We start from the raw sequence: 25,719 nt of genomic DNA, 5'->3' as shown, positions 1-25,719 counted from the left end.
GCCGTGCACAGGTTTGGGATTTGGGGCTCCGGATCTTGGCTCTCATCACTTCTGCTCCCAGATTTTGCAATGGAATGCTTGGAGAGGTGCAAGGAGCCTCCTGATGGGTTTTGCACCCACAGCCACAAACCTCAGGTTGTTGTGGGAATCCTGGATTTGCCACTGGGATTGGGAAATTCCCGATTTTCCTCAGTGCAGAAAACACAATATTTTAGTACCTAAAACAGGGCTGAAATTAAAGTTTGGGTTTGTTTTTGGTTTTTTTTTTTTTTTTTCTGGAGGGATATCAGTGGTTTTTTCACAGATGAACATTGCCAGGTCCCACCTCAAACCCCGTCATTTGCTGTGGATGAGTTATTAAATAAACACATTCCCACCAAAGTTACACTGAAATTGGGAGGTTCTTTCCCCCAAACTTTGGGATGTCCCCAGGGGATGACAGGAATAATTCCCCCCAAAAAGTGTCCAAATATTTTTTTGGGTGTGTTTTTAAGCAATTCCCAAACCCTCCTTAATAGTTTATGAGTGAAATGGGGTGTGATTATTGCAATATAAATATGTGGTTGTGTTCTAACAGCCCAGCATTTTGAAACGTAATTAAAATTACTCCTAAAATTATTATTAAAAATAAAACATTAAAAAGAACTTGTCCAAGGGAACTCTTCCTATTCCCTTCACCAGCTCGTGGCTTCTCACCTCTGTGGATTTTCTTGTCTAATTTAAATTTTCATTAATTTGGGTGAGTTTCTTCTTCAGTGCTGATGTTTTAACTCATGTTTTCTCTCTCTGTAGCCTGAACATCTATGAGACAAAACACAGATCTGGAAGGTTTAAAAAATATCTATAATTTCCTCTGAAAAGTTCTGAGTGGTTTTGTCCAAATCCAAATTCCAGCAACACATAAAAGCTGCTGATTTCACAAGGAAGGCACCGAGGTTTTCATCAATTTTTTATCTACCATGGGTGAAGAAGAAAGGAAAAAATCTTGCACCTTCAAGCAGATGAAAATGATGATTAACACCTGAGCCAGCATTATTATGCCAGCTAATGAGTGGTGAATAAATGAAGCAGCAGAATCCGTGCTGTCATTCTGAATGTATTTCATGGAACGTTACCAGGCGTGAAGCTCGGCCAATTAAAGTGCTGAGATGAAAGAAATCTTTGGGTTGTAATTTGCACTTCGTGCAGCGTCAGAATTTGAATCAACTCATAAACAGAAATATTGAGCAAAACCCTTTCGTCACCGCGAGGCGACCCAGGTGTGATAAACGCGCTAATGGGAGCCTCGCGGTCTCCAGCAGCTCAGAGGATGTATCAAAAACCCCTCCTCGAAACTGCCTGGAGTTTCACAGAATCCCAGAGTTGTTTAAGATGGAAAAGAGCTCCGAGGTCACCGAGTCCAACTGGGACCACCCCCAACCTGGTCATCCAGACCAATGTCCAGGAATTCCCCAGACACCTCCAGGGGTGGCCACTCCAGACCTCCCTGGGCAGCCCCTTCCAAGGCCTTTCCGGGAGGAATTTTCCCAGATTTCCAGCCCTGACACAGCTTGAGGCCATTCCTTCTTGTCCTGTCCCTGTTTCCTGGGATCAGATCCCAAATGCCCCCTGACAGATCCCAAATTCCCCCTGAATCTCCCTTTTCTTGAGGCTGAGCCCCCCCAGCTCCCTCAGGATTCTCCAGACCCTTCTCCAGCTGCTCCAGCTCCATTCCCTTCCCTGGACATTCGCCAGCCCCTCAATGTTCCCCTTGCCATGAGGGGCCCAGAACTGGGCACCAAATTTTCCCATTTCCATGAGATTTCCAAGCTTTCCCCCTTGTCCCTCAGAAGGTTCTGCTGGGTGATGGCCACGCTCACGTCACCTGATGACTGTCACATTTCCCGATGACCAACTCTAGGATTGCCCTGACCCGAGGGTGGTGGCTCAGCCACCATCCGGTGTCATCAGGCGGATCCTTTGTCCCTTCCCTCAGGAAGCACTGCAGGATCTCCGTTAGAGCCCGGCTTAAACCCTGCTTAAGGGCTCCTTTTGTAACCTGAGCTTTCCTTACCCTGCTCTTCACCACCACAGGTTTTCTGGCAGATTTTTCAGGTCCTGGCAGGAGGTAGGCAGATTTTTCAGACTGATTTTCAGGTCCTGGCAGGAGGTAGGCAGATTTTTCAGACTGATTTTCAGGTCCTGGCAGGACATCGAACATTGACTCCACGTGTCATTTGGATACCAAAGGGGGAGCTCTGGGTTCTGCTGGGAGTCATTCAATTTTGCAGCAGGTTTTGCCTTTTTTTAATTCATGTTTTCCCTTCAGTTTTCTGGTCAGAATTTCTCTAAATGTGGTGATATTCAACAAGTCTTTCTGCTGCAGGAAAATGCGTACCCTGAGATCTTTTGGCAGCTGAAGCAGATAAGGAAAACTCCCTGTGAGATAAGGATCTGCCTGAATCAGGAGGTGGCTTTGTGCTTTGCTGATGACATAAGAAGATAATGACATTTATGGTGCGGTGCTTTTGTTGGGTTTTAGGCTACTTATAAAATATGGACACAAATTCCATTTCTATTTACTATATAAATAAATTAAACCCATGGTCTTGATGATCTTCAAGGCTCTTCCAACCCAATTCACTGATTCCATGACCAGTCATGAGGTCCTTGTTGTGGATTTAAAGAAGTTCCCTCTGCACACAGGGCTCATCATGTAGAGGAAACTTCTGACCACCTTTGGCCACCATGCTGTGACCACGTTGCAGTTCCGTAAATGCAAATTTACCGAAATTGTAAATTCATGGGTAAGAACTCCCTATGAAAAGATCTCCATGGAGACTTTCCCCTCTGGGCAGGGTTTGCTCAATGTTTTTGCAGCTTCATGCAGAGCAGGGAGCTTTACCCAGGTTGGCAAACTCAGGGTGGGTGAGGACACAAAAGCCCAACACAAGGATTTTCAGTGATGCAACAGTTTTAATGAGAATGAAAAGAACACAAACAGCATGGTAACATCAGTATTGTAAATGCAGGCAGAACTTGAAAGACACTTCAGTCTGTCACTGCAGTCAGCCACAGGGGTGATAAAGAAGATAACAAGGAATTGAACTCAAGGAGGTATCAGGAAAGAATTTAAAGGGAAGAAAAATCTGCATTTTTCTTTGCCCTTCTACATCATCCAGAGGATTTAGCAGGAGCCCCAGAAGCCGCGGCCGTAGCGGCCGTACCAGGAGTAGGGGCTGAAATAGCCAGAGCCAAAGGCTCTGCCAGAGCCATACAGGCCCCGGTACCCCCCACAGGACCCCAGACCCCCATAGCCCCACAGACCCCCGTAGCCCAGGTGTCCATAACCCCCATATCCATAGAGACCCCCATAGCCCAGGGATCCATAACCCCCATAGCCATAGAGACCCCCATAGCCCAGGGAGGTCCCCGAGGCTGCAAGGACGGGCGCTCCAGCAGATCCCACCACGGAATCCTGCGGGAAGGAGCTGAGGATGGGGCCGGGGAAGGTGACCACCACAGGGGGAGGCTGGATCACGGTGGTGGAGTCGGGGCACTGGCGGACGCACGGCTCGTTCCCGCTGTCAGCCAGGGGCTGGGGCCGGAGGGCGCCGCAGGAAGAGTAGGGGTACAGGTCGTAGCAGGACATCTTGTAGGGATTGGAGGTCAGTGGATGCTGAGGAGTGAGCAAAAGGCAGAAATACAATGGTTAAAAGATTTCACAGTTGGATGTGTGGATGAAAATAATTGTTATGTCTCAAGTCTTGGTTGTCTTTCATTCTCATCAGTGTTTTTGTAAATCACTCGCTCTCTGAGCTGTCGTCTCTCCTGGGGTCTCATTCCTAATTTCTTGTACTTCATTCCCACCATAGAAAACCCATAGAAAATTCTTATTGGCTGAACAAACCTTCTGCAAGATTTTGGAAGCTGCTTTGGTTTCTAATTCTAAATTTTTCTAATTTCTTCTAAGAAGAAAGAATGATTTTACCATTCCGAACTCAAGAATGTCCAGCACCAACTAAAAATAAAACCATCACAAAATAGCCCAATTATTAAGAATCTTAGAATCCTTATGGATGATCCCAACCTTGATTAAGACCAGAAGAGAAGAGAGACTGGAATTTTCCAAGAGAAAATTCTAAGGGGAGAGATCCTTAGAATGGTGCTTACCTTTCTCACTGAGGTGAATGAAGCGAGGAAGGCGAAGTGAAGAGCCCCAGGTTGGGAGAGCTTTTATACCATTCCCAAGATCCTGGGGAACATCTAAGGTGCAATTTGGGGATGTGCATAATTGGGACAAACCCCAAATGAATGCGACACGTAGGTCTTCAAAGTTCTGATGACTCTTTGTTTATTTGCTGGTCCGAAGTCTCGTGAAATGTGATAGGTGTGTTTCATCAGAGCCCTCTTTCATTTGGAATGGTGACAAGTCATCCTCATTCCTGTTATCATTCCATTCACAGCCCTGGTGTTACCGCAGGAATTATCCCAACGCTCTTCCGGAGCTTCTCCATCGTTTATGGCAAAACCCATCTGCTCGCTTGGGGTCACCTGATGTGACCATTTTTTTCCATTTAAAAAACAAAATATCTGGAGAAAAAATGATTTAGAGCAACTTTGGGGTGGTAATTTTTGTCATTATCACTATCTGCTTAATGCGAGAACAATATGGAACCCAAAGGAAGGCATGGAAAGCATCCTGCGGTCCTTAAATGGTTTTTGTTACAGAATCTTGGAATTATTTGGGTTGGAAAAGCTCTCCAAGACCATCAAGTCCAGGCTGAGACCAACCCTCACCCAAGGCCATTCCCTGTTTTCCTGTCCCTTGTTCCCTGGGACCAGAGCCTGTGGTTGCCCCATCCCTGGAATAAAATATGTTTTGAATAAAGTACGGTTCATGAATTTCCGGGTTTTATTCAGAATTTTTTGTTTCAAATTCTTTTTCATTGGGAAAAAACCTGAAGGGGCATGAGCCCCCAGTATTTGGCCTTGAACTGATGATACCAAGGACACAAATATCTCAACTGAGGTGTTTGAATGTGATGTCATTCCATAATTGTGAGGCATCTAAATCCAGCTCTGTGCCTTTAATCTACTGGATCATCTACAGGATTTGCATGAGCTTGCTCCCTGGAAGCTTGAAAAGATTATTGTCCAAAACCCCCTGCCCCCCAAATGCTGAGAACCCCACCTCACCATTTAGGGATCACCCATGGCGTGGAGTCTGCAATATTAAAATGGCCCACCCGTACATGAGGCAAGAAGGAGCCTTTGTGCCGCACATTCCAAATTCCTGATTGTTCCCTCATCCCAGAAATTTCCAGCTCAGCCCTTTTTGGGATTTATGACTTGTGTATCACAGGAGCTCATGAATTCCTGAGAACCAGAGGCAATAATTCAAAACATTTGCGTCACATTTTGACTTTTGCACCAGAGGATCCATTTTTTCCCAAAAAATCCCACCTTTCCTCAGGCCTGTCCAATGTTCTCAGGTGCCACCTTTGTCCAGAAAACATGGGACCCTCAACATCTTAGAAAAGTCTCTTCAGGACCTCCAATCCCTTCGTGGTTTTCATTAACTTTGTGAATTCATTCCTTGTTTATCTCCCAAACCCAAACAAGCCTCAGGAAGACAAAGGTTCCTCTCTGTCTCCTCCATGAAACTAGGTGGACCTGGCCAAAATTTAGGATTTCACTGTTTTTCCTGCCCAGGATTAAATTCCAGTGGAATTTTTGATTCCGATGAACCCCTGAGCCACTCTCCAGGTATTCAGTTCATACCTAGAGGAGCTGTCTTGGCAATTCCTGATGTAATTCCAAGGAAGTGACAGGAATAATGTTGGGTGTTAATCTCCCCCCAAGTTCGTCACAAGATGAAAGAATTCTCTATAATCTCATGTGATGCCTAGATCATTATTACAAACAAATTTGAAAGGCCTCATAAACGCCAATAATGAACCCAATAATTTCATCATCCTGATGGTTGCATGAGTTTGAAATTGGGGCGGGCAAGAGATGCTGATCTGGTACCTCCAGCTGATATAAAAGCTCCTCTGTCTCCTCACTCCTCCAAACGCTTCCCTTGACTTCTTGGAGACTTGGGTAAGTCTGAATCTTCTCCGTTGCTCTTGGTGTATTTTTTATTGTTGGCTTCAACTTGAGTTGATGTCCAACATCCTTTCTGTTGGGTGAATCTGCATGGACTTGGGAAAGACCAAGGACCTTTCTGTCTTTTTGGTGTGTGGAGTTTTTGGTGTCAGGAGCTCCAGACCTTGGAGCAACTGGACAGTGCTCTGAGTCAACTGAGGTGACTGGATCTCCTCCCCTGTGGAGCCAGGCTGGGAGAGCTGGGAATGTTCAGCTGGGAGGAACGGAGGTTGTGTGGAGATGTCAGGATCTGCAGAGGTTCCAGGGAAGCTGGAGAGGGACTTTCCTCAGGAGCTGCCCAGACAGGACGCAGGGAATAGGATCAGACTGACAGAGGGGAAATTTGGGTGGGATATTGGGAAGAAATATTTCCCTGTGAAGGTAGGGAGGCCCTGGCACTGGATATTCCATGGATTCTCCATCCCTGGGAGCGTCCAAAGTCAGTTGGGACAGGGCTTGGAGCAACCTGAGGTAGTGGGAGGTGTCCCTGCCCATGGAGGGGGTGGGACTGGATGATCTTAAGGGTCTCTTCCAAACCAGGCAATTCCAAGGTTCTCTGTTTAGCTCTAAATAACCCTGCAAAGAGCAGGGAGTTGGACTTGAGACTTTTGAGTCACTTCCAGCTTGAGGAAGCCTGTAATTCTCTGATCCTCATTTTGATAGGTTTAACCCATCTCAACATTTGCATAAAATGTTCAGGGTTTGACAATGGTGTCACCCTTGCAGCCGTTCACATGTGATAAAGCCATGTGTGTCTTGCTACCACAAATCCTCAGGCTCTCCTTCACCTTCTTGCTTTCAAGTTCCTCCTCAGAACTCTGTTAAGGATTTACGGAACATCGTTGGAGATTTGTTCTTTATTGTCTTGTCAAATGCCTTTCTGGGAAAGCCAGGTGCTCACAATCCTATAATCTGTTGTTCCCTTGACTCTCAGCAAAATTGGGATGAGTGGGAAGATGAAGCTACTGTAATTAAGTTCTCTATAAGCTCCATCTCATGCAAACCTGCTGAACCCAAATCTGAGTTTTCCTAATGACTCATCCAATGACCTTGGACAAAGTCACTTTGCTCTCGCGGCTTTTGCTTCCCGGGTTTCAGTTTAACGTGGAGAAATCAGTCATAGTTCTCTGCAGGGTGTTAGGAGGGACAAGGTTTTTTGAACATTCCCCACTTGCTCTTGTGTGTGTACACCCTTTAGAGAATTTTTGAAAAAAAATGCTTTTTGAGAAAAAGTGAGCACTGAGATTGTAAACTTCTCAGAACACTCTACTTGTTATTTTAATTTAAATTGCTGAATTTTCAACTCCTTGCCTTCTTTTTCAGCCTGTGTTGACCTCCAATCCCTACAAGATGTCCTGCTACGACCTGTACCCCTACTCTTCCTGCGGCGCCCTCCGGCCCCAGCCCCTGGCTGACAGCGGGAACGAGCCGTGCGTCCGCCAGTGCCCCGACTCCACCACCGTGATCCAGCCTCCCCCCGTGGTGGTCACCTTCCCCGGCCCCATCCTCAGCTCCTTCCCGCAGGATTCCGTGGTGGGATCTGCTGGAGCACCCGTCCTTGCAGCCTCGGGGACCTCCCTGGGCTATGGGGGTCTCTATGGCTATGGGGGTTATGGACACCTGGGCTACGGGGGTCTCTATGGATATGGGGGTTATGGACACCTGGGCTACGGGGGTCTGTGGGGCTATGGGGGTCTGGGGTCCTGTGGGGGGTACCGGGGCCTGTATGGCTCTGGCAGAGCCTTTGGCTCTGGCTATTTCAGCCCCTACTCCTCCTGGTACGGCCGCTACGGCCGCGGCTTCTGGGGCTCCTGCTAAACCCTACGGAAGCATCCCAGACTAAGGAATCACCGGCAATGGAGAGATACAGTCCTGGCCCCAGAGGAGGTGTTGTGACCATGGCCACCCCACTCAGGTGGAGCTAGAAGCACACAACTCCTCCTTGGTTCATTCGCCTTCTACTTGCTGTCTTCTGGGCTTTTTTTTTCCGTCTGTGTGTGTAATATGTGGGATGAAACAATGACTGATCTCCTTCTAAAATGCAACTTCACCGTCCAACTGGAGAAGAGCAACCACGGAAGGAGTTGACTGTGATCTGATATTCTTCATACTCTGAAATGCTTTTCTGTGAATGCTTTTTTCTCATTAAAGTCATTCTGCTCTGCAAAAAACAAAGTTTTAGTTTCAATTTCTCTGGCTGTGGGTTCGCAACACTTCTCTCTGTACAGGGTGGGGGAAAATACAAATCCTTAGAATAGTCTGAGGTTCAGACTTCAAAACCACCTGGAATGTCTTAGCTGGGAGTGAAGTCAGCCACTGTTTCTTGATCCAGAATTTGGGAGCAGGAATAATAACATTACAGAGTCATGGACTCATGGAATGGGTTGGATTGAAAGGACCCTAAAGATCTTCTCCTTCCACCCCCTACCAGGGGCAGGGACACCTCCCACTAGACCAGGTTGCTCCAGCCTGACATTGGACACTTCCAGGGATGGGCAGCCGGAGATTCCCAGGAAAACCTGTGCCAGGGCCTATCCACCCTCACAGGGAAATATTTCTTCCCAATATCCACCCTAAATTTGCCCTCTGTCCCTTCAGTTCCCTCTCCAGCTTCCCTGTAGATCCTGGAAGGCGGAATCTCAGCAGAGCAAGACGAAGGTTGGATTTTATCACAGGTTAAGGCATTTTCTACCTTTTCATTTTTCCAGGTACCCTTTTCCCAGGTTCTCTCTGTTCCAGCTTTTCTTGCTGGTGTGAAAGAATCCTTGAAGGAATTGTTTTTCCATCAAAAGCCATCCAACACTTCACATTTCATAATTGTTCAGAAAGATTTCAGATTTCAAAGCTCCACTCTGTGGCCTAGAAAACTTTATTTAAAGATTTGACAGGAAATTGATTAAACTTTTTGCCGAGGTTGTTCCTGAGGACAGAATTTAAGTGTTTGAGGAAATATTTGAGTCAGAACACGAAGCTCAAAGAGATGAAAGCTTTACCTGTAAGAAATCCATATAAAAATTTAATCTTCCCCGGTTTTTTGGGCAGGACATCAATCTCCATGGTTTAGAGACAGGTTGGATGAAGCTCTGAGCCACCTGGGCCAGTGGGAGGTGTCCCTGCCCATGGCAGGGTGTGGAATGAGATGAGCTTTAAGATCCCTTCCAACCCAAACATTCCATGATTCCAGGATATTTTTGGCTGTTACTGACACCTGCACAGGTGAGGCTTCTCCAAAGGCAAAAGACAAGGGTGAAAACAGGAGAAAAGACCACCAGAACATGGCAACTTTGATGCAATAAACTTTTAATGGCAGCAAGCAAAGCAACGCATTTGCAGAATCTCTGAGAAACAAGAAACTCTTCTCCAGCCAGAGGCACATTCACATGGGGTTAATTCGGGTTCTCTTCCAAATCCCAGCTGTTCATGTGAACAAGCAGGACCCATTTTGAGCCCTTTTGTTCCACATTTACCCCAGGCAGCAAAGAAATGGGGTGTGAGGAGCTCTAAGGCAGAAGTTGAAAAAGGAGAAATCCAAAAGTGGCTGCACAGCTACAAATCCAAGGTTTTGGAATGGAGCAGCAGTGGTTCCAAGCTCTTTGGCTGTGAAACCATCACATTTCAGCTGTTGGCGAGACATCACTTGGGATTCTTCCCTCGGGTTTAGCAGGAGCCACAGCTGCCGCGGCGGTAGCGGCCGTAGCGGGAGGACCAAGAGCTGCAGGAGCCAAAGGATCTGCCAGAGCCAAACAGACCCCGGTACCCCAGGGAGGAGCCTCCACAGGACCCCAGACCCCCATAGCCCAGGGAGGAGCCCCCATAGCCACACAGACCCCCATAGCCAAATCCTCCATAACCCCCAGAGCCAAATCCCCCATAGCCCCCAGAGCCAAATCCCCCATAGCCCCCGGAGGACCCCGAGGCTGCAAGGACGGGTGCTCCAGCAGATCCCACCACGGAATTCTGCGGGAAGGAGCTGAGGATGGGGCCGGGGAAGGTGACCACCACAGCGGGAGGCTGGATCACAGTGGTGGAGTCGGGGCACTGGCGGACACACGGCTCGTTCCCGCTGTCAGCGATGGGCTGGGGCCGGAGGACGCCGCAGCCACCGCTGAGGCTGGAGCCACCGATGAGGTCGGAGCCACCGATGAGGCCGGAGCCACCGCTGGAGCACAGGTCATAGCAGGACATCTTGTAGGGTGGAGGTTAATCTGTGGAAGGTGTTAATTTGTATTAATTTTAAGGAAGTAGCAAACTTTAGGCTGTGCTGAAGCAGTCTAAGGGTATCAGTAATAAATCTGGGAAGTAAATGTATTTCCTCTTTTATTTTTCCTATGGCTGTGATTTCCAGGCTACTCTTGACTTCAGTCCAACTCAGTGTGTATTCTTTAGCTGTATCTTTGAATTTCCAGATCAGATAATTTCATCAGTATTACATTACTCTTAGCTGATGATTTCTACTCAGATTTTATCTTTCCTGTTACAAATTCAGCAAAACTCTGAGTTTTGTGGCTACTAAAGGTAGCCACATGTAGAGGTTATTCTTTAACTCCTAAAATACAAAGAACCCTTTGGAGTCCTAAAATAATACAAGTTTGGGGTTCATTACCACTTAGTGAATCTCTCTCGTAAAAGATAGAGAGATAAATGAGAAATTAAACACCAAATATCCAACAGAGCAGTGGCAGCCTGACCCCAACCCCAGATTTCTTGACAGAAAGTTCATTTCAGAGAAATTTGAGACAAACGTGACTTACCTGGTTCACAAAGGCAGAACAAGTGAGAGAAGTGGATGGAAGGACCTGCTGCAGACACCTTTTATAGAGCTCCCTGCTTGCCCACAGGGCACTGGGCACCTGATGCACCAGCTCATAATTAGGTCCCAACCCCAAATTGCAGGCCACATAATTCCCCAAAGTGCTGAAATTGTCTTTGCTTATTGCTGGTGCATTTCAAACCCACACATAGCGTGAGCTGCACATTCCATCCCAGACCTGTTGTCTCCAGGCTTTATGTGGGGAATTATTTTTTATGATCCCATTGCTTTCCTTAGCGTTAGGGGAGGAAATAAAGATGACTTGGTTTATTTATGAGGTCTTCATAATTAGGATGACTGAAGGACAGTCATGGTTTTGTCCAGGTAAAGGTCCCTGAGTGAGATCAACAGGAGACACGGAGCCAATGGAGTTTCTCTTAGGAACTCACATGAGGACTGGAGACAAATAACAAAGGGAAAAGCATTGGTTCTGCAGGCTCAGCATTCCTCCCTCCACCCACTCAAGGCAAGGCAAACACAGCAGTCAGGAGCATCTTTGAATGGACTTTACACCATAAAATGCTGTCATGGAATGGGTTGGGTTGAAAAAGACCTTAAAGATCATCCAAGGATGCCTTCAACAGACCAGGGTGCTCCATGCCTTGTCCATCCTGGCCCTGGACACTTCCAGGGATGGGGAATCCATGGACTATCCTCTGCCAGGGCCTCCCCACCCTCACAGGGAACAATTTCTGCCCAATATCCCACCTAAACCTCCCCTCTGCCAGGTTTAATCCAATCCCTCTTTTCCTGCCAATTCAACCCTTAGAAGAAGTCTCTCCCCATGTTCCTTTTTAAACTCTCCACTGGTTCTCTTTCAGTTCCTGGAAACAGAGAACTATTTCACCTGGCAGCCACAATTCCATGGAAATTGAGTTTTCTGAATTGTTTCATCGAGCTTTGCTTCCCTTTCATTTCTCATGCTTTCCCCTCCTATTTTTACATGTTATAGACACAACATTCTGTGTATTCAATAAAAAAGAAAAATAGATTTTATTCTTAAGGTCAAAGACAGGAAGGTCAATGTTACAAACCAAGAGCTGATTATGGGAAAAACCCAAGTGGCCTCAATTTATGCATTTTAATGAGATAATCTCTTGTAATTGTGGGGTGTTCACACCTAGGCACAGATTTTATATAACTCTGACACAGTAGGAACAAGTCAGTAATGGGTGTTGAGGAGGAGCTTAAAAATCCCTTGGAATGTTCTCGTAAAACTTCGCCATGAATTTTTTTTTCCAGGATAATGGCACAGGAACTTCCCATGTGTATCTCCAGATTGGAAAAAGCTCATAATTTATAAATAATACACAGTGTGGAGATAACCATGTGGGTGATTATGATAACGATGATAATGATAGAGTAGGACAATCGTGGTGCAAACAGAGAGAGAAACCTCAGCAAATCCAACATTGGCTTTTCCCAGCAGATCTCCACCTCGTAATTGCTCTGTGCTGAAAGACACAACAAGGATGGGATTAGCTGCAAGATCCTCTCTAAAAACAAAGGGGTTTTATTTCCATTACAGGTAAATTTGGGATTTCTCCTATATAGAATCATGGAATGGTTTAAAATTGGCAGGGACCTCAAAGACCCTCTTGTTCCAACCCCTACCATGGACAGGGACAGCTTTGACCGTCCCAGGTTGATCCAAGTCGGCCTTGAACACTTCCAGATATGGAACCATCTCAATAAAACATAAATTTGATTATTAATTCAATGTACCCCGTGATTATTTTGAGCTTTCCATTCTAATCCTTGCAATCATAAAGGGTCATAAAAATCTCTTCCTTCAGAACTAAACTCAGGTTTAAATTGTGGTTTAAGGGTCAGAAAAAACATAAGACTTTTTCTGGATATTTGTGTCTCCAAAACATTCTAAGAGTTTCATAATTTCTGTAAAAGTCTGAGCATAATTGTCTTATAAGACGGGACAAAAATATTGGTGTGCAAATATCTCAGTACATGGTGTCACCCCAGAAAACTGACACGAATTCATGAATCATGTTTTAGGATGAAAGATGCACCAATTTCACCCATCAGCGTTTCACATCAAAGGACCTCGTGTGACGTAACGCGACATTTGAAATCAAGAATAAACACAAAGAGCAACAATTTCATCACTTTGAGGAGCAATCAATACAAAAAAAATGTTCTGTGTCAACTAACGAGCTCCTCTGAGCCCTGAGGCAAGTCTGAAGTGTATAAAAGCTGTCTCCACTTGGGGTTCTCCCAAACGTCTTCCCTTCACTCGTTCTTCTCAACGACTTGGTAAGTCTGGAGCTGCTCTTTGCTGCTTCTGGAATTGCTCTTTGCTGCTTTTGGAATCTCTCTTTGCTGTACAATTCATCTGGGGTGCTCTCTTCCACTGGGAACTCGTAGGCAAAATTTTAGGTGAAGAGATAAACCTCGCCAAAACCTTATGGAAGGCTGCTCTCTGCTTTCGAGGCTGGCGTTCTGTTCCAAATCAAACCAAAAGTTCCTTATCAGAAAGTTCTGTTGGATGTTGGGTGGCCTTCACCAGTGTATCCATAATGTGAAAGGTTCACGTCTATTCCTATCCTCTGTTTGGTTAAATGGGTGACAGGAAATTATTTGGAAAGTTTAAATCTTCCTGGTCTGCTGGGAAATGTTGAGTTTAGAGGCAAACCTGCCATTAGATCCAGTTTGTTCTATTACAAATCAGAAATAGATTTGAAAAAAATCTAACACAAATCTGAAATGCTTTTAATTAAAGATAAATGGGCATGAACACCCCAAGAGACCAGGCACTGGCTTGGAGTAGGACACAGAGAAGAACTGAAAACTGTTTCAAATGCTCTGTATTAGATTTATTTAAGATTAAAAGGGATCCTGGAGGGAACTTAAAGAGCTGAAACGTGAAGCGCTGGGTTTTTCCAAGCTAATGAGGGCAAGTGGTTCGGTGTGAGAATTTTTCAAAAGAGTTCATAGCCAAAACTCAAAATACTGGGGTGTTAAGCTCATTGTAGGGATCTCAAAGCCCTGATTCAATGTTTGGAAATTTGGGACAATCATCTTTGCAATTCCCTTGTAATGGTCTCATTTAAGAAGCTACTGAGTGAATCTGAACAGACAAAGAGTTATAATCCCTGTTTAGACAAAGATCAGCACAAAGGAGATCAGTGGGAATGAGGAGCCAGAGTCATGAAATCCTGAATAACAACACACTCAACTCCTGGAGAGGAGTCCCACTCCTTGTTGATCCCCTGACTCACTAAAGTGCCCCAGCAAATAATTTTTGTTCTTATAATTTAAGAACAAATAATTGTTCTTATTCAATTTTCATCTTTAAGAGACATGGAGAAATTCAACTCCTTCAAACCTCTCTTGCCTGGGGAAAGGCAGCCAGCTCCAGAGCCCTTTTCTGTCCGTAAATAACATCTTGTACTTGCTCCAATCAACTCTTGCAGATCAACCTCCACCCTACAAGATGTCCTGCTATGACCTGTGCTCCAGCGGTGGCTCCGGCCTCATCGGTGGCTCCGGCCTCATCGGTGGCTCCAGCCTCAGCGGTGGCTGCGGCGTCCTCCGGCCCCAGCCCATCGCTGACAGCGGGAACGAGCCGTGTGTCCGCCAGTGCCCCGACTCCACCACCGTGATCCAGCCTCCCGCTGTGGTGGTCACCTTCCCCGGCCCCATCCTCAGCTCCTTCCCGCAGAATTCCGTGGTGGGATCTGCTGGAGCACCCGTCCTTGCAGCCTCGGGGTCCTCCGGGGGCTATGGGGGATTTGGCTCTGGGGGCTATGGGGGATTTGGCTCTGGGGGCTATGGAGGATTTGGCTCTGGGGGCTATGGAGGATTTGGCTATGGGGGTCTGTGTGGCTATGGGGGCTCCTCCCTGGGCTATGGGGGTCTGGGGTCCTGTGGGGGCTCCTCCCTGGGGTACCGGGGTCTGTTTGGCTCTGGGAGATCCTTTGGCTCCTGCAGCTCTTGGTCCTCCCGCTATGGCCGCTACCGCCGCGGCAGCTGTGGCTCCTGCTAAACCCGAGGGAAGAATCCCTTGACTCGGCAAACGGCACCAGTGGATCCTCACCTGAGCTCCTGAGGAAGGGGCAGAGCGTCAGAACTTCATTTCAGACCGTGGAGACTGAACCCCTCTAGAAATTCTCCTTTTGGTTTCCTCCTTCCATTGTTCAGTCTCTTCCCTGCCCCTTACAGCGGCCAAATGTGAGGCTCCACCACCCACTGGCTTCTCCCTGAAACTGCTGCCTCCTGCCACAAGGCTGAGGGAGCAGCTCTAGTGAGGGACAACCTGCTGGTCTTTGCCTCCCGTGTCCTCCTCCACTGGGGCCTTCCCTGCCCTTGCAATAAAAAAATCCTGCATCCAACACCTGCCTTTGTTTTTCCTGTTAAACCCCAGAGTGGAATTCCTCCCCATCAGAACCGTGTTTTGGTCAGACCTGCAGCTGAGAGTCCTCTCTGCCTTACACTGATTATTCCAGTTCTCAGACTTCCAGTAGTTATTCCAATTATTTCCATCCAGTTTGGCGCCGGGACAGGAAACTGTCACATCCCCAAGGCTGGCAGAACTCAAGGACAATGCTCTCAGGCACAGGGTGGCATTCCTGGGGTGCCTGTGCAGGGCCAGGAGTTGGACTCAATCCCCGTGTGGCCCTTCCAACCCAGGATATTCCATGGTTATTTTTTTAAGTCGTTAATTTAGTGCTGGAATTCCTTTTAATTTTACACCTTCCATTCGATGTATTAGAAATCATCCAACTGCCTTCAAAGACAGAGCTAAAAAATACTGCCTGCAGTTCTGCCAAAGCACAATCTGAAAAGGAATGATAGGAGGAAGATGAACAAAGGGAAACAATTTTTGAGATAGGTATCTGATGAGCAAAGATGAGGCATTACCTTCTCTTTTTTCGTGAATCATTGCCATGATAAAGTTGCCTCGGGGAAGGTTTGGGTGAACCTGTCATCACGTGAGGCAAAAAGAACATGAACTGATGCATTAGAGAGGATTTACCTCTTTCTTCACTGGCACTCTTTCAAAGAAATTATCTTGATCAGTGTCAAGGAGCAGCAAATCATATTTTTCACAGGTAATTTCAATATTCTTCCTTGTATTGGACTGGATTTCTCAGATGGCCATAAGTAGTGAATTGAAATGAAAATTAGTCCATGGTACCTGTGAATGCTGCTTTTATTTTCACAAAACAAGACTTCATTTTTATGGGTAAACAAACACTTATTTGAGAATATTTTGATCAAAAAACCCCACAGAATTTAGGTTGGAATATACCTTTGAGATCATCCAAGAAGTGCTGGATCCCCACCAGGTCACCAAGCCAAACACCCAGGAATTTCTTGGACATCTCAAGGGATGGGAATGCCAAACCTTCCTGAGCCCCTTCCAAGGCCTGACTGCCCTTCCCAGGAGGAAATTCCCATGTCCAACCTGAACATCCCCTGCTGCATCTCCAAAAGCTCTCCCCTGGCAGGTTCTCCTCTCTTTCCCTGCCTCATCCTCCCCATCCCCTCTCCTCTCAGCCAGGGCAGCTCCTGGAACAACTTTACAAAACGCAGATGCTTTTCCTTTCGTTTCTCTTCTGATCTTTTCTTCCACCTGCAGCCTCCAAGAGGTGCTTGGGTGTAAATCATGAGCCCAGCCGAACACCTGAGCTTGACTGCCAAATTTCATCTGATCCTCTCAACCAGGCAGTGCCAGGCAGGTACCAACCTAATTAGGTGTTGTGTCAGGCAGGTTCTCAGCCCAAGATAACGCCCCTGAAGAGAGCCATTAACACTAGGGAACAGCGATTACACAGCTTTAATTTGGGCTGGATGCCTGCTCAGAGTGAGCTCATGTCTGATTGCAAAATCCAACAAAGGCTGACCTTTCTCTCAGTGTCTACTCCCGAGTTATGGGGTGGAGGGAGTTCACGCCATTCCTTACTCAAGGATCCATCCCGAAAAACCTCTAATTATTCATCTGCGTTCCTGGCACTGGCACAACTTTTGGGAGCCCTGATAACAGAAAGTTGAGTGACACTGGGCCAGAGGGAATCAGAGTTTCAGACTGGAAAAACGAGGTGGCTGAACTGCTGGGAGCAGCAGTAACAGAGTGACCAGCATGGGACGGGGCAGAGCCGGGTGTCTGCTGACTGCGGGGAAAGGAGGTGGTGCAATGGCAAGGAAAACTTCCTGTCCCTCCTTCCAGGAGCCACCTCAGCATCCCAGGAACAAGGAAAACACCTCCAGCATCATCGAGTCCAACCCAGGACTGATCCCCACGTTGTCAAGCAGCCCAGGGCACTGAAGGTCACATGCAGGTGAACCATTTGAGCCACCACTGGTTCCAGTGACCGCTGGTTCCAGTGACCTCTGCTTGAGTCCCCACACCTCTCACAGTCACAGTCACACAAGGATTTCTCACTGCCTCGACACCAGGTTTTCCAAAAAGAGTCTCAGACCTCTGGCTGCTTAAAAAATTTTAACTCACAGGGCAAAAATAGACACCAGGTCAAGACGGTACCGTCAAAGAGGGGCAAACAAAGGGCACGTTGGGATTTTAAAGCCTCAAAGCCTGGGGCCAGCAGCTCCTGCTGTGACCAGGAGTGTGCCAGAGATCCCTGCGCCCTTTACATGCTCGAGAGAGAGTCCTCTGAAAACATAAAATACCCAAGAGTGATGGTAACATGAGTGGAAGCTGTAAAACCAAGGGAAGGAGCACACCCAATTTCACTTTCACTGCAAATGTGCCACAGCCTGTCTGACAGACAGAGTGAATCCGGGAAAAAAAAAGGGAAATAACCACAAGTAAAACAAAGGGTACAACATGAAGTGATACAAAAAAAGCAGAGATCACCTGACCTCTCAAAGAAGTAAAAATCGTATGATACGCCGTGGCAAAAAACAGAGAGATCAGAATCTACCCTCAAGCAGAGGAGGGAAGAAAATTCCAGAAAAATACACAGAGAGACAGGAGTTGGATGCAGGAAAACTTTATTGTACCAAGAAGGGCAGGGGAGGCAGGGAGACGGAGGGCGGGCAGGCCCCAGGCAGGCCGGGTGTCACGGGCTGCAGGAGGCCAGGGCAGCTTGTGCAGAGCTCAGCTTCTCCATGCTGGGCTGAGGCGGCCCCAGGGGCTTTGGGGCTGTTGCTGGTGGCTCTAGCAGGGCCCGCAGGTGTCCCAGAGCTTCTTGCTGTAGCGGGGCAGGGCGCAAGGGCTGCAGGCGGGAGCAGCGTAGGCTCTGCCAAAGGTGCAGAGGCCCCCCGAGGCCTGGGTGGCGCCGGCGCCGTAGAGGCCGCCCAGCCCCAGGGAGCCGCCAAAGGCCGGTGCTCCGGAGGAGCCCACCACGGCCTGCTGGGGGAAGGAGCTGAGGATGGGGCCGGGGAAGGTGACCACCACGGGCGGTGGCTGGATGAAGGCAGAGGAGTCGGGGCACTGGCGGGCGCACAGCTCGTTGCAGCTCTCAGCGATGGGCTGGGGCACAGCCACGCTGGTCCTGGGGGGGCACAGCTCCGTGCTGGTCCTGGGTGGGCACAGGTCGTAGCAGGACATCTTGGAGTGGGATCTGTGGGTGCTCTGCAAGAGAGGGCAGCCATGGCAGGAGAGCAGCCCAGGGCAGCACCCAAGCCACAGGGGCTGGGGCTGGAGCAGGGAGCCGTGAGCAGAAGCTCTGGCACACTTACCCTTGTTGCCGAGGAGGAGAAGGTGGCCAGGGCAGTGCTTGGTCCACTCTGGCCCTGGAAGGGCTTTTATAGCAGCCCCGACATTGCTCAGCTCCGCCCCGGCCAATCTGCACAGGGGACACTCCCTGCTGCTGCTGCTGCTGACACCAGGGCTGTGCAGCCCCTGCCCCTCCCTGAGTCAGCATCCCCCAGGTGCCAGCCCAGCACATCCCACTGCCCAAGTGATCTTGTCCTTCCTGCCATGTCAGATCCTTGATAAATGGAATGGCACCCAGGAATGGGATCCAGGAATACATTTATTGGTCCAAAGGGGTGGCGCTGGGGTGGAATGAGCCTAGGCCTGATGGACATTTCTCCTCTTAGCCCTACAAAGATCAGGCCTGAAAGGACAAAATTTTTGAACACAGCCTTGTGGGACCCTTGGGGCAGTGATGACAAACAGATGGGGTCTGGTTGTGTTGGGCTCTTCGGTGATGCTCAGATTCACTCCATGGTGAAGTCTTCTGCCACTCATGCCCCACACACTCCAGTCCCTGACAGGTGTTCCTGGAATCCGTTCCTGGTACCACCCAGGCTATCAAAATATGACATGGCAGGAAGGACAAGATCGCTTGGGCAGCGGGATGTGCTGGGCTGGCACCTGGGGGATGCTGACTCAGGGAGGGGCAGGGGACACACAGCCCTGGTGTCAGCAGCAGCAGCAGCAGCAGCAGCAGCAGGGAGTGTCCCCTGTGCAGATTGGCCAGGGCGGAGCTGAGCAATGCCGGGGCTGCTATAAAAGCCCTGCCTGGGCAAGAGTGGACCAAGCACTGCCCTGGCCACCTTCTCCTCCTCAGGAACAAGGGTAAGTGTGCCAGAGCTTCTGCTCACGGCTCCCTGCTCCAGCCCCAGCCCCTGTGGCTCGGGTGCTGCCCTGGTCTGCTCTCCTGCCATGGCTGCCCTCTCTTGCAGAGCACCCTCGGATCCCTCTCCAAGATGTCCTGCTACGACCTGTGCCCCCCCAGGACCAGCACGGAGCTGTGCCCCCCCAGGACCAGCGTGGCTGTGCCCCAGCCCATCGCTGAGAGCTGCAACGAGCTGTGCGCCCGCCAGTGCCCCGACTCCTCTGCCTTCATCCAGCCACCGCCCGTGGTGGTCACCTTCCCCGGCCCCATCCTCAGCTCCTTCCCCCAGCAGGCCGTGGTGGGCTCCTCCGGAGCACCGGCCTTTGGCGGCTCCCTGGGGCTGGGCGGCCTCTACGGCGCCGGCGCCACCCTGGCCTCGGGGGGCCTCTGCACCTTTGGCAGAGCCTACGCTGCTCCCGCCTGCAGCCCTTGCGCCCTGCCCCGCTACAGCAAGAAGCTCTGGGACACCTGCGGGCCCTGCTAGAGCCACCAGCAACAGCCCCAAAGCCCCTGGGGCCGCCTCAGCCCAGCATGGAGAAGCTGAGCTCTGCACAAGCTGCCCTGGCCTCCTGCAGCCCGTGACACCCGGCCTGCCTGGGGCCTGCCCACCCTCCCTCTCCCTGCCTCTCCTGCCCTTCTTGGTTCAATAAAGTTTTCCTGCATCCAATTCCTGTCTCTTTGCCTCTTTTTCCCAAGTCATGAAGACCCCTTGGAATGGGGTTCTTTCAAGTGTGGGAGGGGAGTCGGTGATCCTGGGATGGCCACAGGGAATGCAAAATCTGGGAGGAATTGGAAGGTTATACAGAAAATGTTGTAGCTCATCAGCGGTTGTAGTGGAGATCAAAACAAAATCAATGTGGAAGTGGAACAATACAAAAGAGAACTTTTGGAATCAGAGGTGACAGGAGAGAAAGAACTAGGAGGAGTAGAATTAGACACAGGACATGAAATAGAGGGAGGAGGAGAAGGAGAAGAAGAAGGACAAGGACAAGGACAAGGACAAGGACAAGGACAAGGACAAGGACAAGGACAAGGACAAGGACAAGGACAAGGAGCTCCACAGGCTCTGCCTGAAGTCAGACAGATCCCCCGGCTTGCCGGCCATGAGACCACGTGCTCTCACACACGTGCAGTTGTGTTGGCAAACAGTGCAGTTGGTAATGGAGATGGGAACCATTCCGGGGCAAAGGTTACCAGAGCTCCAGCCCCTCAGTGCCACCATGGCTTTGGTAAAGGACCTGGGACAGAAATCAGGGAGAGACTTTCCCCTCACTTTTCCCTTGACATCAAAGTTCCTTGTCATCAACTTCTGCTTCCCTTGCTATGTCTTAGTCTATCTTCTTTATATTTCTCCCACTCCCTGTTTCTCTTCTTCTCCTTCCTCTTCTCCTTCTTCTACTTCCTTTTGTCTTTCTTCTTCACATTCTCTTTCCTCTTCCTCTTCTCCATTTTCTCCTTCCTCTTCTCCTTCTCTTCATCTTACTCCTCCTTCTCCTTCTCCTTCTTGTCCTTCTCGTCCTTCTCCTTCTTCTCCTAACCCAACCCCTTCACAATATTCTCTATCTTTTAATTTAGCGTCCATTTTGTTTTCTTGGCCACATTACTGTTGTCAGTCCATCATCTCTTTTCCATTCCCCTTCCCCGTCCAGCTTCCATTGCCCCTGGCAATCCCAGCAACACCATTTCCCCTCGCAGTCTTGGGACTCCCCCATTGCCACAGACTTCCTGGTTTTGGCAAAAGAGGCAAAGAGACAGGAATTGGATGCAGGAAAAGTTTATTGTACCAAGAAGGGCAGGAGAGGCAGGGAGAGGGAGGGTGGGCAGGCCCCAGGCAGGCCGTGTGTCACGGGCTGCAGGAGGCCAGGGCAGCTTGTGCAGAGCTCAGCTTCTCCATGCTGGGCTGAGGCGGCCCCAGGGGCTTTGGGGCTGTTGCTGGTGGCTCTAGCAGGGCCCGCAGGTGTCCCAGAGCTTCTTGCTGTAGCGGGGCAGGGCGCAAGGGCTGCAGGCGGGAGCAGCGTAGGCTCTGCCAAAGGTGCAGAGGCCCCCCGAGGCCTGGGTGGCGCCGGCGCCGTAGAGGCCGCCCAGCCCCAGGGAGCCGCCAAAGGCCGGTGCTCCGGAGGAGCCCACCACGGCCTGCTGGGGGAAGGAGCTGAGGATGGGGCCGGGGAAGGTGACCACCACGGGCGGTGGCTGGATGAAGGCAGAGGAGTCGGGGCACTGGCGGGCGCACAGCTCGTTGCAGCTCTCAGCGATGGGCTGGGGCACAGCCACGCTGGTCCTGGGGGGACACAGCTCCGTGCTGGTCCTGGGTGGGCACAGGTCGTAGCAGGACATCTTGGAGAGGGATCCGAGGGTGCTCTGCAAGAGAGGGCAGCCATGGCAGGAGAGCAGAGCAGGGCAGCACCCGAGCCACAGGGGCTGGGGCTGGAGCAGGGAGCCGTGAGCAGAAGCTCTGGCACACTTACCCTTGTTCCTGAGGAGGAGAAGGTGGCCAGGGCAGTGCTTGGTCCACTCTGGCCCTGGAAGGGCTTTTATAGCAGCCCCGGCATTGTTCAGCTCCACCCTGGCCAATCTGCACAGGGGACACTCCCTGCTGCTGCTGCTGCTGCTGCTGCTGCTGACACCAGGGCTGTGTGTCCCCTGCCCCTCCCTGAGTCAGCATCCCCCAGGTGCCAGCGCAGCACATCCCGCTGCCCAAGCGATCTTGTCCTTCTTGCCGTGTCATATTTTGATAGCCTGGGTGGCACCCAGGAATGGATTCCAGGAACACCTGTCAGGGACTGGCACATCTTGGGCAGGGGTGGCAGAGGCATTCACCATGGAGGGGATCTCTGCATCACAAGAGTGCCCAACATTACCAGATCCCATGTGTTTGCCTTCATTTCCCCGGGAGTTCCATGACGCTGGGAACAGAAACTTCTCCGGTCAGGCCTTATTCATAGGGCAAAGAATAGAGATGTCCACCTGGCTCAGGCTGATTCCAAACTTGCCCCACCCCTTTGGACCATTAAATGAATTCCTGGAGCCCATTCCTTGGTGCCATCTCTGCTATCAAGGATCTGACATGGCAGGAAGGACAAGATCACTTGGGCAGCGGGATGTGCTGGGCTGGCACCTGGGGGATGCTGACTCAGGGAGAGGCAGGGGCTGCACAGCCCTGGTGTCAGCAGCAGAAGCAGCAGGGAGTGTCCCCTGTGCAGATTGGCCAGGGCGAAGCTGAGCAATTCCAGGGCTCCTATAAAAGCCCTTCCAGAGCCAGAGTGGACCAAGCACTGCCCTGGCCACCTTCTCCTCCTCAGGAACAAGGGTAAGTGTGCCAGAGCTTCTGCTCGTGGCGCCCTGCTCCAGCCCTAGCCCCTGTGGCTCGGGTGCTGCCCTGGGCTGCTCTCCTGCCATGGCTGCCCTCTCTTGCAGAGCACCCTCGGATCCCACTGCAAGATGTCCTGCTACGACCTGTGCCCCCCCAGGACCAGCACGGAGCTGTGCCCCCCCAGGACCAGCGTGGCTGTGCCCCAGCCCATCGCTGAGAGCTGCAACGAGCTGTGCGCCCGCCAGTGCCCCGACTCCTCTGCCTTCATCCAGCCACCGCCCGTGGTGGTCACCTTCCCCGGCCCCATCCTCAGCTCCTTCCCCCAGCAGGCCGTGGTGGGCTCCTCCGGAGCACCGGCCTTTGGCGGCTCCCTGGGGCTGGGCGGCCTCTACGGCGCCGGCGCCACCCAGGCCTCGGGGGGCCTCTGCACCTTTGGCAGAGCCTACGCTGCTCCCGCCTGCAGCCCTTGCGCCCTGCCCCGCTACAGCAAGAAGCTCTGGGACACCTGCGGGCCCTGCTAGAGCCACCAGCAACAGCCCCAAAGCCCCTGGGGCCGCCTCAGCCCAGCATGGAGAAGCTGAGCTCTGCACAAGCTGCCCTGGCCTCCTGCAGCCCGTGACACCCGGCCTGCCTGGGGCCTGCCCACCCTCCCTCTCCCTGCCTCTCCTGTCTTTATTGGTACAATAAAATTTTCCTGCATCCAATTCCTGTGTCTTTGCCTCCTTTGCCAAAACCAGGACATTATCAGGGATGCGGGTATTCCAAGAGTGGGAGGGGACATGGTGCTGCTGGAATAGCCAAGGGGAATGGAAAGTTCAGGGGGAGGGAGAAGGTAAAAGAGATCAGAGAGAGGGATAGAGGAAGTAATATGGCAAAGAAAAAAAAACCAAAATGGAATCAGAATGAAAAGGTAGAGAATGTTGGGAAGGGGTTGGGTTTGGAGAAGGAGGAGAAGGAGGAAAAGGATGGGAAGGACGAGATGAACAAGGGGTCGGAGAAGTAAAATTAAGAGAAGGAGAAGAGGAAGGAGGATAAGAGGAGGAAAGAGGATGTGAAGAACAAAGACAAGAGGAAGGAGAAGGAGAAGAGGAAAGAGAAGATGAGAAACAAGGAGTAGGAGAAATATAAAGAAGGAAGACTTTATATTTCTTCCCTGTACATTAAATTTCCTTGCCATCGACTCCTTGGGGACGGCCAAGGAGTTGATGGCAAGGAAATTAAATGTACAGGGAAGAGTGATGGGGAAGACTCTCTCTGATTTCTGTCTGTGGTCTTTTAGCAGAGCCATGGTAGCACAGATGAGCTGGAGCTCTGGTAGCCTTTGCCCCAGGTTAGATTCCAGCTCCATGGCCGACCCCACTCGTGCCAACAAATCTGCAGGTCCATGAGAGCTCTGGGTCTCATGGCCAGCAAGCCGGCGGATCTGTCTGTCATCAGGCAGAGTGCTCCGAGGTCCTTGTCCTTGTCCTTCTCCTTCTCCTTCTTCCCCTTTTCCTGTTCCTTATCCTTCTCCTCTGACTCCTAACCTAACAGTTCCCAATGCTAAACTTGTATCCTTCCATTACCACTTTGATTTGATTTTCATCTCCACTTGAACCTCCACTGTCCCATACCCACTTCTGGATAACCTTCCCCTTCCTCTTCCATGTTCCATTCTCCCATCACCCATTGGGGATGCTCTCCCGGCATCACCAATTCCTCGCCCACACTTGGAACTCCCCCAACCCCAGAGGTATCCATGAAACCAGAAAAAGAGGCAAAGAGAGAGGAGTTGGATGCAGGAAAACTTTATTGAACCAAGAAGGGCAGGAGAGGCAGGGAGAGGGAGGGTGGGCAGGCCCCAGGCAGGCCGGGTGTCACGGGCTGCAGGAGGCCAGGGCAGCTTGTGCAGAGCTCAGCTTCTCCATGCTGGGCTGAGGCGGCCACAGGAGCTTTGGGGCTGTTGCTGGTGGCTCTAGCAGGACCCGCAGGTGTCCCAGAGCTTCTTGCTGTAGCGGGGCAGGGCGCAAGGGCTGCAGGCGGGAGCAGCGTAGGCTCTGCCAAAGGTGCAGAGGCCCCCCGAGGCCTGGGTGGCGCCGGCGCCGTAGAGGCCGCCCAGCCCCAGGGAGCCGCCAAAGGCCGGTGCTCCGGAGGAGCCCACCACGGCCTGCTGGGGGAAGGAGCTGAGGATGGGGCCGGGGAAGGTGACCACCACGGGCGGTGGCTGGATGAAGGCAGAGGAGTCGGGGCACTGGCGGGCGCACAGCTCGTTGCAGCTCTCAGCGATGGGCTGGGGCACAGCCACGCTGGTCCTGGGTGGGCACAGCTCCGTGCTGGTTCTGGGTGGGCACAGGTCGTAGCAGGACATCTTGGAGAGGGATCCGAGGGTGCTCTGCAAGAGAGGGCAGCCATGGCAGGAGTGCAGCCCAGGGCAGCACCCGAGCCAAAGGGGCAGGGGCTGGAGCAGGGAGCCGTGAGCAGAAGCTCTGGCACACTTACGCTTGTTGCCGAGGAGGAGAAGGTGGCCAGGGCAGTGCTTGGTCCACTCTGGTCCTGGCAGGGCTTTTATAGCAGCCCCGGCATTGCTCAGCTCCGCCCTGGCCAATCTGCACAGGGGACACTCCCTGCTGCTGCTGCTGCTGCTGACACCAGGGCTGTGCAGCCCCTGCCTCTCCCTGAGTCAGCATCCCCCAGGTGCCAGCCCAGCACATCCCGCTGCCCAAGCGATCTTGTCCTTCCTGCCACGTCAGATGCTTCATAAATGGAATGGCACCCATGAATGGGATCCAGGAACATCTTTAGGGTCCAAAAGGGTGGGGCTGGGGTGGAATTAGTCCGGGCCATATGGACATCTCTCCTCTTCGTCCCACAAAGATCAGGCCTGACAGGAGTTTTTTTTTAACCCAGCCTTGTGGGACGCTTGGGGCACTGACGGCAAACAGATG

At 50.8% G+C, this 25,719-nt stretch overlaps 9 protein-coding genes across 10 annotated transcripts; 4 read left to right on the top strand and 5 right to left on the bottom strand.

Annotated features, from left to right (window-relative positions):
• Window positions 1-2,935: 2,935 nt before the first annotated feature.
• On the bottom strand, window positions 2,936-4,293 carry LOC132340206 (scale keratin-like). The gene is made up of 2 exons (XM_059871062.1): window positions 4,153-4,293; window positions 2,936-3,658 (listed from the first exon to the last, which is right to left on the bottom strand). Exon 2 carries the CDS (start codon window positions 3,629-3,631, stop codon window positions 3,167-3,169), a length of 465 nt encoding a protein of 154 aa, XP_059727045.1. The 5' UTR covers window positions 3,632-3,658; window positions 4,153-4,293; the 3' UTR covers window positions 2,936-3,166.
• Window positions 4,294-5,975: 1,682 nt separating this feature from the next.
• Window positions 5,976-8,304, top strand: LOC132340205 (scale keratin-like). Its single transcript, XM_059871061.1, has 2 exons — window positions 5,976-6,084; window positions 7,453-8,304. Exon 2 carries the CDS (start codon window positions 7,480-7,482, stop codon window positions 7,945-7,947), a length of 468 nt encoding a protein of 155 aa, XP_059727044.1. The 5' UTR covers window positions 5,976-6,084; window positions 7,453-7,479; the 3' UTR covers window positions 7,948-8,304.
• A 1,108-nt stretch (window positions 8,305-9,412) lies between these two features.
• LOC132340201 (scale keratin-like) lies at window positions 9,413-10,924 on the bottom strand. The gene is made up of 2 exons (XM_059871056.1): window positions 10,881-10,924; window positions 9,413-10,334 (listed from the first exon to the last, which is right to left on the bottom strand). The coding sequence occupies exon 2, from the start codon at window positions 10,312-10,314 to the stop codon at window positions 9,787-9,789; it is 528 nt and encodes a 175-aa protein (XP_059727039.1). The 5' UTR covers window positions 10,315-10,334; window positions 10,881-10,924; the 3' UTR covers window positions 9,413-9,786.
• Window positions 10,925-13,173: 2,249 nt separating this feature from the next.
• LOC132340196 (scale keratin-like) lies at window positions 13,174-15,288 on the top strand. Its single transcript, XM_059871044.1, has 2 exons — window positions 13,174-13,210; window positions 14,371-15,288. Exon 2 carries the CDS (start codon window positions 14,391-14,393, stop codon window positions 14,940-14,942), a length of 552 nt encoding a protein of 183 aa, XP_059727027.1. The 5' UTR covers window positions 13,174-13,210; window positions 14,371-14,390; the 3' UTR covers window positions 14,943-15,288.
• A 2,534-nt stretch (window positions 15,289-17,822) lies between these two features.
• On the bottom strand, window positions 17,823-22,036 carry LOC132340218 (scale keratin-like). Of its 2 annotated transcripts, none has more exons than XM_059871080.1 (2): window positions 21,951-22,036; window positions 17,823-18,494 (listed from the first exon to the last, which is right to left on the bottom strand). In XM_059871080.1, exon 2 carries the CDS (start codon window positions 18,468-18,470, stop codon window positions 18,078-18,080), a length of 393 nt encoding a protein of 130 aa, XP_059727063.1. In that variant the 5' UTR covers window positions 18,471-18,494; window positions 21,951-22,036; the 3' UTR covers window positions 17,823-18,077. The 2 variants fall into 2 exon arrangements, with proteins under 2 accessions (XP_059727063.1, XP_059727062.1); XM_059871079.1 differs by lacking the exon at window positions 21,951-22,036 and adding an exon at window positions 18,602-18,733.
• Window positions 19,296-20,152, top strand: LOC132340215 (scale keratin-like). The gene is made up of 2 exons (XM_059871075.1): window positions 19,296-19,445; window positions 19,553-20,152. The coding sequence occupies exon 2, from the start codon at window positions 19,577-19,579 to the stop codon at window positions 19,967-19,969; it is 393 nt and encodes a 130-aa protein (XP_059727058.1). The 5' UTR covers window positions 19,296-19,445; window positions 19,553-19,576; the 3' UTR covers window positions 19,970-20,152.
• LOC132340223 (scale keratin-like) lies at window positions 21,244-22,053 on the bottom strand. The gene is made up of 2 exons (XM_059871085.1): window positions 21,951-22,053; window positions 21,244-21,843 (listed from the first exon to the last, which is right to left on the bottom strand). The coding sequence occupies exon 2, from the start codon at window positions 21,817-21,819 to the stop codon at window positions 21,427-21,429; it is 393 nt and encodes a 130-aa protein (XP_059727068.1). The 5' UTR covers window positions 21,820-21,843; window positions 21,951-22,053; the 3' UTR covers window positions 21,244-21,426.
• Window positions 22,054-22,747: 694 nt separating this feature from the next.
• On the top strand, window positions 22,748-23,499 carry LOC132340219 (scale keratin-like). The gene is made up of 2 exons (XM_059871081.1): window positions 22,748-22,792; window positions 22,900-23,499. Exon 2 carries the CDS (start codon window positions 22,924-22,926, stop codon window positions 23,314-23,316), a length of 393 nt encoding a protein of 130 aa, XP_059727064.1. The 5' UTR covers window positions 22,748-22,792; window positions 22,900-22,923; the 3' UTR covers window positions 23,317-23,499.
• A 1,067-nt stretch (window positions 23,500-24,566) lies between these two features.
• On the bottom strand, window positions 24,567-25,332 carry LOC132340220 (scale keratin-like). The gene is made up of 2 exons (XM_059871082.1): window positions 25,274-25,332; window positions 24,567-25,166 (listed from the first exon to the last, which is right to left on the bottom strand). The coding sequence occupies exon 2, from the start codon at window positions 25,140-25,142 to the stop codon at window positions 24,750-24,752; it is 393 nt and encodes a 130-aa protein (XP_059727065.1). The 5' UTR covers window positions 25,143-25,166; window positions 25,274-25,332; the 3' UTR covers window positions 24,567-24,749.
• Window positions 25,333-25,719: the final 387 nt, after the last annotated feature.

The sequence above is a fragment of the Haemorhous mexicanus genome, chromosome 31 (assembly GCF_027477595.1).
Source record: "Haemorhous mexicanus isolate bHaeMex1 chromosome 31, bHaeMex1.pri, whole genome shotgun sequence".
NCBI classification, from domain to species: domain Eukaryota; kingdom Metazoa; phylum Chordata; class Aves; order Passeriformes; family Fringillidae; genus Haemorhous; species Haemorhous mexicanus.
Note: the sequence above shows the minus strand (reverse complement) of the source record. Positions and strands in the feature narration are given on the sequence as shown.